This window comes from Anticarsia gemmatalis, chromosome 2 (genome assembly GCF_050436995.1).
Source record: "Anticarsia gemmatalis isolate Benzon Research Colony breed Stoneville strain chromosome 2, ilAntGemm2 primary, whole genome shotgun sequence".
NCBI classification, from domain to species: domain Eukaryota; kingdom Metazoa; phylum Arthropoda; class Insecta; order Lepidoptera; family Erebidae; genus Anticarsia; species Anticarsia gemmatalis.
In genome coordinates, this window is record NC_134746.1 from 2,814,570 (window position 1) to 2,825,918 (window position 11,349).

Here is an 11,349-nt window from a genome sequence, read left to right on the forward strand (position 1 = left end):
AAAAGAAAGATTTGAATAAAGACTTATATGCTTTATTTCAAAATCTGTTACTGATAGTGAACTTTAGATAAATACATATTATTTCTAATGGATTAGCATTAATACAGATTTACCAAAAAAAAATTGCTTCTAATTTTATATAAATGGGTATACAAATTGAAAATTTTTGTTTAAAGAAACATGTTTTTAGTAGAAATAATTTTTAGGTGACTAATATCGACTAATGTATTTGACACGAACTTAACTTGAGGCGCATCCCAACTCTATCTCTACCATTTTTGTCCCGCACGAAGTTTTGTGCGTTTGGTTTTGGTGAGTTTCTAAAATTTTAAATCGTTATTTATTCGTGCAATCATGTGTTCTTGTTTAATATCAAAGTGCATTTGTTTACTGAATATTAAAATGATGGCGGCATTATACATATTTTACCGGAAAATGCCCAATAGGTGACACATCGTAACACTTGTGATTTTCGTTTACAGTCCTTAAATTTCTACGAAGTCCCTATTCCACACGCCAAGATGGGTAGGGAGGACAAAGCTACCTGGAAGTCCAACTACTTCACCAAGATCATCGTGAGTATATTTATTTTTTGTATAAGTTGAACGTGTATAACCTCAAAAAAGTTCCATATTGAGGACCAAACTTTTGAAGTACTAGTTGTGATTTGTTTCATGTGCTGTTAGGTACTTTAATATCTTAGTTTACATTCTAGCTGGCTGGTTCTTTTGATTTTGAACGTATGCTTCGTATATTTCATCGAAAACTTCGTCAAGCTAATTTTCTAAGAAATCTGTATTTTCTATCCATAGCAACTCCTAGACGAGTACCCAAAATGTAATATCTTAGTTTACATTCTAGCTCGCTGTTACTTTTGATTTTGAACGTATGCTTCGTATATTTCATCTAAAACTTCGTCTAGCAAATTTTCTAAGAAATCTGTATTTTCTATCCACAGCAACTCCTAGACGAGTACCCAAAATGTTTCATCGTGGGTGCAGACAACGTGGGTTCCACCCAGATGCAGCAGATCCGTATCTCGCTGCGTGGCCACTCCATCGTGCTCATGGGTAAGAACACCATGATGCGCAAGGCCATCCGTGACCACTTGGACAACAACCCCGCGCTCGAGAAGCTCCTGCCTCACATCAAGGGCAATGTCGGCTTTGTGTTCACCCGTGGAGACCTCGTCGATGTAAGTATACCATATAAACCTTAACCACGCAATAGAGCACGCAATGCTGTTTATAAATTGAAATTGAGTAATTCAGACTATAAACTGCATTATAATATATGTAGTGTCTGTTTATTGATTGAACTCAAAACCATAAGTACATCATAAGTACTTATATTAGATAAAATTATGATCAGAAGATTTTTACAATATTTAAGCTTTTAACTTAGTACTTCAGTATCTCCACTGTTTGTCTGTTCTAATACCATGGGGCCTTATTTCAGCTCTATGGCTTCGCTTTCAGACAATATTAAAGTCTTCAAATTTATCCTAGTGTGATCTGTTCTGTTGATGAATATTGCACTGGCATTTTGAAGATACAAACTTCACAAAACAATTATTCATAATTAGTTACTTGCAATGTTATAAACAATCTTTGTTCATCAATATCAATTTTTCAAATAAGTGAGAAGTATCATTGAGTTTTGGAGGCAGTTTAATAACTTTTTATTGTGAATATTTCCAGGTCCGTGACAAACTGCTGGAGAACAAAGTGCGTGCGCCTGCTCGTCCCGGTGCCATCGCCCCTCTGTCCGTCGTCATCCCCGCCCACAACACCGGTCTCGGTCCTGAGAAGACCTCTTTCTTCCAGGCTCTCTCCATCCCCACCAAGATTTCCAAGGGTAAGAAAACACTAGTCATTTATAAGATATGCTTTATACAAAAAAAAAAACAAAGTGGTTAATAACCAAATTTAACATCAGTAGTAACTCTAGCTTTAAGTTTATCAATTTCTTTGTCTGTTCTAATACCATTGGGCCTTATTTCAGCTCTATGGCTTCGCTTTCAGACAATATTATATTCTTCAAATTTATCCTAGTGTGATCTGTTCTGTTGATGAATATTGCACTGGCATTTTGAAGATACAAACATCATTTACTAACCTCTCACCATTACAAAAATCAACACTTACATTTTTCTATAACTCATTCATCAATGCCCTGTAAATAGTTATGGAAAAAATTGTATTGTCATACTAATTAATTCGTAATATTCCAGGTACTATTGAAATCATCAACGATGTCCACATCTTGAAGCCCGGCGACAAGGTCGGAGCTTCCGAGGCTACCCTCCTCAACATGTTGAACATCTCTCCCTTCTCGTACGGTCTTGTTGTCAAGCAGGTTAGTACTCTTCTTAAATCTAGTAAATTTTAATGATAACACATTTAATTATCTTTTAAGATATCTGGCAAAACTTCATGATACAAGCGTTAGTACACGGGTGTACATGCTCCTGCGTAAACTTCAACTTCATTTTCGCGCCGTCGTAAATACAACACGAGAAAAGAAACAGCCGCTACTGTGCAGAAAAAATACTTAGTGCAATTTGAAACTTGGTAGTTACTAACCTCTTACCCAAAGTGTTGAGTACAGTCTGCATTTGAAGTGCATTCTGATAATTTACCTTTGGTCAATTATTTGCTGTGTATTATATCTGATCTTGTGAGATTTCACTTGATCTAAAGATATATGGCAAACACTGCAGCTATCTATCTGATTTCAAAGGTATTATTATGGAAATTAAATGGCTTATCTATTTAGTAGACCATTCTTTATGCAAAAAAATAAACTATATTTTTGTTTTATAGGTGTACGACTCTGGCACCATCTTCGCCCCCGCGATCTTGGACATCAAGCCCGAGGACCTCCGCGAGAAGTTCATGGCTGGTGTTGCCAACGTGGCCGCTCTCTCGCTGGCCATCGGCTACCCCACCGTGGCTTCTGCTCCTCACTCCATCGCCAACGGATTCAAGAACCTGCTGGCTATTGCCGCCGTCACCGAGGTTGAGTTCAAGGAGGCTGAGACCATCAAGGAGTTCATCAAGGTAAATAAAATTTATCATTTCTATTGAAACATATTTTCTTTTAGATTGAAATACATCCTGGAAAAATTTATTTGTCCAATATTTCGATGTTCTAAATGTTTTTTCTTTCTCCAGGACCCTAGCAAGTTCGCTGCCGCTGCAGTCGCCACCGCGCCTGCTGCTGCTGCACCTGCCGCCGCCGCTGAGGAGAAGAAGGAAGAGAAGGAGGAGTCCGAGAGCGACGACGACATGGGCTTCGGTCTCTTCGACTAAGCCGCCACACGCTGAGCCCGACAAGGCACGAACACGACCGATAGGCGTGTAGGAAGTGTTCCCACCAGCGTCGAGCTCAACGGGCCCCGTGGTCTGCAGCCACTGGTAGACGAGTCCACGCCGCCGGGATGGACACCCATATGGCGGCTGACATGTCTTTGTGCGCTAATAAATACCACTTGAAACATTTTTGATTGTATCATTTCACTTCTCCCTGCGGCGCACCCTGGAAGCAGCTAGGTTCGGTAACGCAGAATCTAGACTGACTAACTTTAAAAACTATTGACACGAAGAAAAATTTAACTCCTACATCATACATGCCTTATGCCTGCCCTATGGCTAAGCTTGTATAGAAAGCCGTATGTAAAGACACTCAATTCAATTTAAACACTTGTACATCTCACACCGAAGTGTTGTTATGGCGCTGTCCTGTGCAGTATATAGAGAGTACCTACTTGAGATCCTTATATATTACACTAGCTGACCCGCGCAACTTCGATTCAGTCACATTAGAGAGAATGGGTGAGATTTTTCACCGTTTTTGTAACAGTTTTTACTGGTACGCTGCTCCTTTTGGTCGTAGCGTGATGATATATTATTATAGCCTATATAGCCTTCCTCGATAAATGAGCTATCTAACACTGAAATAATTTTTCCAATCGGACCAGTAGTTCCTGAGGTTAGCACGTTCAAACAAACTAATTCTTCAGCTTTATAATGTTAGTATAGATTATAATGTTAGTATAGATGGAGATACCTCTGTGTCTCCGATGCTGAATCTTAAAAACAAACTGATCTCTTTAGCCATATTTTAGCAGCGCATATCGATTGTTGACAATGTTGTAATTTTACTACTTAGACACCTGCTTTAGTATTTATGTTCTCTATTTGAGGTCTTCATGAACTCGAACTTGTAGGGTTGATTACGCAAAATATGGGTTGAAATAAAACTCGAATAGACATACAATACTTTATTCAAATACTAATACAATACTAACCGTTTATAAACGAGTCAAAAATACAGTGAAAAGTATAACATACTTATGTAGTGGTTTACATGTAACATAGCTACAAACATTGAACATGATGTATTGTATAGTTATGAGCCTTCATCGAGATCCCACTGAGTCAAGGAGAATATCACATACTCTCCACTAAAACAGAGATGTTCGCCAATACCTTGACTTAAATATATTTGTGTATAATTACTAACAACAATATTACTACTACTTCAGATTACTTCCATCAGATCTTGATCGTCACAAAGATTTTACTCGCACATTTCTCATTGAGTGCGACGTTTTATACATTACTATAAAGTGTCGTACAAAAAGTGGCACAAAATTTGATCACATACCTTTATAATTTTGGCTTACAGTCTAACATTTACAACAAATACGTATAACATGATTATGTAGATAATGTAATGACATCAATAGTTTCTGCAGAACTAACACTCAGAGTGAAACGTGACAAATTCCATTATAATATTTCTACGAGTATTTTAAATCTCTACTGGTTTTGTGAAACTGTTCTATGTGTCTACGTAATTTAATAAATAAACAATTATTCGCATGACACTCAGATGCATTCAGAAAATTCGTATATATTTCGAGACTCAGTCGCAGTTTACGGGGCCTTTTTGACCTATCACTTATCAATCAAAGTAGGTGCCGTTATAACGTCCGTGGGAATGCCCTGCTCAGTATTATGAGAATAATCTTCAATCAACGCTACATCCTTTATAGACATTTAGATAATTTGTAATGAGTTTTTAATTTCTAACAACAAAATACATTTTCGTATTATCATAGTTGCTATATCTTGGCCTACACTTTTAAACATTCAATTTATAATTTTATGGAAACAACTTTACTATTGTTATAGCCTCAAACCCTGAAATCTACGTTTTACAGCAATACAGAAACAGCATAGTGGAGATATGGACCATATAAATGGGGGATATGTACTTGCGAAATATTTTAATTACCTACAATCTAATTGTATGAATATTTCGATAAATTTTGTGACCAAATTATGACTTAGTCTCTCTTGGACCACCTTCTCTGTACCTGTATTTCGAAAGGTCAACATCCATTATCATAGACAACATCGAAAATATAAGCTCCAACTTCTGTTTCATTCAACTATCACATAATTTTATCAACAAAAATTAAACAATAACAAAGTGAGAACATCTTTTACGAACTCAAAAAAACCTTTTAACACGACACAATTGTAAAAAAAAACCTAAAATACTGAGATCATATTTCAGAGATACTTGTAAAAAAACTGTAGGTATGCTTAAGACGGCTCGGACAGCATCACTTTAAACGAGCCATCAGTGTCGACGCACCGAATCAAGTTAATAGTAGCGCCGGCGCGCAGGACAGTGTTGGAATTATTCAGGAAAGCCACACCATCTATGAAACTGTGCCGCCTGTTGGTCGCGATCTCAGTCATATCTTCCATCAATTCAATGTTGTACCAGCATAAGACAGCACTCGGATGGCCCTCCCTTACAATCGGTACTCGGATGGTCTCCGAACCGAGAGGACTCGTGCAAGTGCCAAGCACACAGGGCTCCGACAACGGTGTGTACTCCAGATGTGTGAAATCAATGTTGTAGTTCTGGGAGACCTGGTATTTGTTCAGATACTCTTCAATCTTATAGTTACTCACATTCTCGTCATATATTCGGTTGTTTATATCCAGCCAGTGGCTGTACACAACCTGGCCCATCAGTTTGATGTGTGCGGGCATGAAGAGGCCTCCCTGAAGCAGGTGGTTCTGTTTCAAGTGTTGAGCAATCTCCTTGAAACGCAGCTCGATTTCGCCGCACATCTCAAAGATGTTGCAAAATACGGCATGATACTTTTCATCCCTGAAAACATCCTGTGACCAGTCATCACCAACTAAAATAGTGACCTTTGATAAAGGTATATCATGTGCTCTGAACACTTTTTTGAAGAAGTGTTTGTCCTGATCAGTTTTGGCACAGCATATCAGTGACTGTATGCCACGCTTCAGCAGTTGTAGGCCAAACATGGGGAATGGGCACAGATCAATGATATGGATCTGTGATATCTCAGCCATCTGTCCCAGGTACACACAAGCCATGCCAATGCAGCCTGTAATCAACTGCATGTACTCCACATCATTGAGGAATCGGAGAGTCTCTGGTGAGATTCTAGTGATGTGAGTGTTGTATTCCGGCAACATGGTCAGTTTGCCATGGTTCATCAGAAACTCAGCATCTATTATATCATTCTCCTTCACTGACTTTGGTATGTTGTCAAAGAAGACAGCCTGCTGCCAGGCAATGGCCCGCTGACTCTCTTTAGCTGCAGATGTAGGATTAGATGTTATAGTGATATCATCAGTCAAATGCAGATCAAAATAGCCAATGTAAGTATCAATCTCTCCAGTCTGTGTAACTTTCAGCTCAATCTCATAAGGTTCAGTCCTGTTCATTGTGTCATTAATATCTCGAGGACTGTTAAAGTTTACCTTTACAAGTGACTGTGGTTCAGTCATGTACTTGATATCATTTCCATAGAGGCCCACATCTTCACAGTCATAGGTCTCATCATATGTCAGTATATGGACATTCAGGTTGGGGATGTTCAAAAGTGTCTTTATATATGAACACAGTTGATATCGCATACTTAGAAATTCACATTTAGCACCAATGACAAAAAACTCTGCCTTGTTAGGAACAACTCTTCCAACATTGTTTATCAAATATTCCCAAGCATGGGACAGAGTCTGGAGAACATGCTCTCCGAATAGGCCTGCATCAAACATCTCTGTCAGTAGCAGAGAACGCTTGCCACCAATATCCCTGTAATTCATTGCAGTAGACAGCTTGTTGACAACAATTATATGATCATAACCATTCTCCTGAGTTATGCATTCAGCAAGTTTAGTCATCACAGCCGACCCATCACAAGCTGTTATAGCCATGGGTTTGCGTTCATTAGCATACATAGCAAGTAGGCCAGTACCTGTTCCAAGATCAAGAACACTATCCTGAATAGGTACGACAGAGTGACTGATGGCATCCCTGTAAGCTTCATTCCGGACTTTATCATTCAACATCCTGTAATGCCAGCGCTCCACCAGTAAGTTCTTAACGGAATTCAGATTCTTCTCAGCATTTACGAATCCTGAGTCAAGCGATAATGCTTTCTTGAAGTGATGCCATGCCTCGGTGTAGAAGGCGTATTTAAAGAGATACTTCCCAATATCATTCAGAAAGTAAATGTTGTCAGGAAAAGCATCCATGGCTCGACCGAAGTTGTTAAAGATATCTTCCATCTTGTCTGCTGTGACCAGCACCTCGTTCAATCTGTTCAATACGACACGAAACTCATGTTCGTGCTGGGCTTTCATATCAGCACATTTGTCGAAGGCCATCATGTAGAAGTCGAAAGATTTACTGAAGCACCCAGTTGTCGATAACTGGCGTGCAAAGGTAATATATTCACGGGCGAGTTCATCCATGTTTGAGTTTGTTCAGTAAAACCCGGCGTATAACTTTACAGTAAATAGACAACAACTTACGTACTTCCAAACACTTCACAGATCTTCGCAAATACGTTCTGCCTTATTATCTTTATCACTTAAAAAGTCACTGCGTTTGTTTCGTTTTTAAAATACAAACAAACGATATTTCAGGAGGTACTTTGCATCTACGTTTTCAGGATTGATGAATGTATTAATAATAGTTTGACATTATATCGCATAATATAGTTGGACTAGGCGCACTAATGGCGGTTTCGTGTGTCAGAAAGGGACAGCACTTTAGAGCATGCGCGATAAGTAATGCGTTGCAGTATTTATTAAAAAAGTATTGATCGAAACTCCAAATAGGTAGTTCAGGAACCAAAGAGGGGATAATTATTGGCACAGATAGGTCACCTCTAGATGTAATATTATGCTAGGTATACGTTAGTAGCTACAAAATAGTTACAAACATGCGAGTATTCTATCGATTTTTTCACAACAGTGCATTTAAGAAGTAGCAGTATGTTAATTGTTAGGATAACAACCGGTAAGCCGGCAAGCCGGTAACCGTGTAATTATGATAATTAATTAAGTATTGATTTTTGACCTAGGTACTCTTTCATTAATTGTTATGTAGGCTATATTGTCGTGGGTTCGAATCCCAATTTCAATTAGAACCATTGGTATTTTATGGATTCTATTAGATAGACTATCTATTATTTACACTATAACTATCTACCCGCTATTTGGCATTTAGGTATCTAGGTACTTATGGTTCGACTTACACGATATTAAACATTAAAGCAATTAATGTGTTGCATTTACGTATAACAGGGGAAGATAGCGTATTACTATAACAGTATTTTTTATGATTTAGGTATCATCCGTAACTAACTTGACAGAAATTACTTTTAATTGTTATAAATAATAGGTACATATAAGATAATAATGTCCTCCTAGCCGATATACGGCTACGGCGGTCAGTTTCATTGAAACTGGCCATCTGTGCAGGACTTTGTTTATAGTGTCCAAGTGTGTGCACAATACACAGGTACACTCTCTATTCCATCACTCTCATAGTTTGGTGGGACGGATAACCGACACGACCAGTAAGAGGTCAGGCGCAGGACCGACGGCTTTACGCGCTCTCCGAGGCACGGATACATATAAGATACCTATTGGCTAAATGTTGCGCCGTGCGCGTGTATTTTCTTTGAACTAGCCACACGCGCTCATGTTTACAAATTTACATTCGATTGGAAATATGAAAGTCGTCATACCTACTTTGACTCTAATTGGACTCAACTATTTACTTTATCAGAATAAATACATGGAAAGGTGGAAATATAAATATAACATCCAAACTTGGAACATATTGGTGTACTAATTTTCGCCATACAAATATTTGTACTGATTGGTTCTTGAACAGATGACTCCCCAACACCATATTACACGGCGCAGCGACTTTGTTAGCTACGGTAAAAAATCAGGATAATCATATCGCTATATTGCTCTTATGTATTCGCTATTTTGCCATAACTTTCGATGTAGAAGGTACAGGATAATAGGTTCGTATTAAAAACAATTAGGTATGTCTATTTTATTTTATTTAAGAAGGTACATAAAACGAAATCTATTGTTGGTTAGATATAAGATAGGTACACACTATTTGGTTTTTGAACTTAACTAGATTCTTAACAATAAGTTTACTTAAATTTATTGACTAGGAATTATTACAGTAGACCAAGCTCCACACATTAAAGTGTATCTGCTATTCCCCTCGCAATCAAAAGCCTTTTTAAAAGAACTGATGACAGGAAATTCCTGTTCTGAAAATCCCAGCTGTCCATATTTATTCAAGCCAGTTGTCCAAACAGTATTATTTTGTAGTAAAATGGCAGAATGTCTTGATCCACAAGCAATATCTTCTACATTATGATGAACTTGCACTCCATTCTCATCAAAAATGTCAACAAGAGTTGGTACTATGTAACTTTCATGGCCCTGTTTATTTTTGATTCCCAATTGGCCAGTATCATTCCACCCCCATGCATATAAGTCCCCACTTTCACTGAGGGCTAAAGAATGCCAGCCTCCAGCACTTATTTTGACAATTTTGATTCCAGCCACTGCTTCTAATTCAACAGGTAAGTCTGCATTGTGAACATTACCATGGCCAAGTTGTAGTCTCCTGAAAAATATAAAAAACATAGTATAAAATTTAGACCAAGTTTATATATATGTTTCTGGGATCAATTGAAGTAAGAAAAATCAGTATCTGTGTCCCTCTCATGTAATTTATTTGAGATGGGGCAAAGATGAGCATCCAACTTTTGCGCCCACTCTATAAGTATTTAGTTATCCAGTAGTTTGTAACAGTAGAAACTCACAAGATGTGTACAAAAATCTTGGTGCAGTTACAATTAACGTAAGATATTTTAGATCAATATGGATAGTAAAAGACGAATACACTAGACTATGTACCTTCCATTCCCCCAAGTGTACACATAGCCTGTATCAGTGAGTATAACAAAGTGTTCATAGCCACACTTTATGTCACATACTTCTCCTCGACAGTGACTTGTGTCAACGTATGAAGGCAGGATACCACTGTACACATGTCCCGAAGACGTCAAATATAAGCACGACCAAGCACTTAACTCAATTTTTGAGATATCAAGATTCAACTTTTGTTTCTTCTCAACACATTCTAATACTTCCTCTGGCTCTTCAACATTCAATATTATTTTTTTTATTTTATTCTCAATTTTTAAACTGATTGCCCATAGAATATTATCACTCTTACTAACTACTACGATGTTAAAATCGTTACCAGCCACTAGAAAGTTATCACTTGTAACTTCATCCTGATCTGGTAATGTAACTTTAACTAATTGGTATTCTTTGCCTCTGAAAAAACCTATTAAACTGTATATTTTGTCTCGTACTAAAATATTGTACGACCAATTTATATGTAATAGTTTCGAGTGTCGTAAGTGCTGTGAGATACTTGATTCGTTAGCGCTTCCTTTGATAGCACGAAATTTATTAATAATTGGATCCTCAAAATTCCACTGTCCAAATAAATTCGATCCGGCGACGTAGGACGACATCATTACAAAAAACTCAACATTATATATATAGCAAAATATCTCAAATTAGAGATTTTCACTGATTTAGACGATAGCAAATACCTAACTACAATTTTGACAGCCGGCTGGCATTGATTATTGATTATTTACTTTTTTTTTTACAGGGCTGTCACTTGTCTCATAAATTTCGACTCATTTAGTAGAAGTGTGTAGCAACTTTATACCAACGTATTGATATCGAGATCTACAATGATAAATATGAATCCGGCAATAGCGTAGGTAAATTAATCGACCGATAAATCTCCACTTTTTCTGCAGGAATCTTATTGATTTCACAAAAACCGAAAAAGTGAGAAATAATAATTGATTAAAATTGTTGCAGAATTGTACCTGACAGCTAATGTGTTGAGGTTGGCACTACTGACAGAACAGTG

The 11,349-nt window shown here is 37.7% G+C and overlaps 3 protein-coding genes across 3 annotated transcripts; 1 reads left to right on the top strand and 2 right to left on the bottom strand.

Moving 5' to 3' along the window:
• Positions 1 to 201: 201 nt before the first annotated feature.
• RpLP0 (ribosomal protein LP0) lies at positions 202 to 3,503 on the top strand. The gene is made up of 7 exons (XM_076124216.1): positions 202 to 312; positions 483 to 575; positions 959 to 1,195; positions 1,701 to 1,857; positions 2,234 to 2,358; positions 2,826 to 3,062; positions 3,177 to 3,503. Exons 2-7 carry the CDS (start codon positions 522 to 524, stop codon positions 3,312 to 3,314), a joined length of 948 nt encoding a protein of 315 aa, XP_075980331.1. The 5' UTR covers positions 202 to 312; positions 483 to 521; the 3' UTR covers positions 3,315 to 3,503.
• A 769-nt stretch (positions 3,504 to 4,272) lies between these two features.
• LOC142979359 (protein arginine N-methyltransferase 9-like) lies at positions 4,273 to 8,078 on the bottom strand. The gene has a single exon (XM_076124228.1). The coding sequence runs from the start codon at positions 7,818 to 7,820 to the stop codon at positions 5,619 to 5,621; it is 2,202 nt and encodes a 733-aa protein (XP_075980343.1). The 5' UTR covers positions 7,821 to 8,078; the 3' UTR covers positions 4,273 to 5,618.
• Positions 8,079 to 9,413: 1,335 nt separating this feature from the next.
• LOC142979388 (uncharacterized) lies at positions 9,414 to 11,046 on the bottom strand. The gene is made up of 2 exons (XM_076124270.1): positions 10,308 to 11,046; positions 9,414 to 10,014 (listed from the first exon to the last, which is right to left on the bottom strand). The coding sequence occupies exons 1-2, from the start codon at positions 10,937 to 10,939 to the stop codon at positions 9,540 to 9,542; spliced, it is 1,107 nt and encodes a 368-aa protein (XP_075980385.1). The 5' UTR covers positions 10,940 to 11,046; the 3' UTR covers positions 9,414 to 9,539.
• Between the last annotated feature and the right edge of the window lie 303 nt (positions 11,047 to 11,349).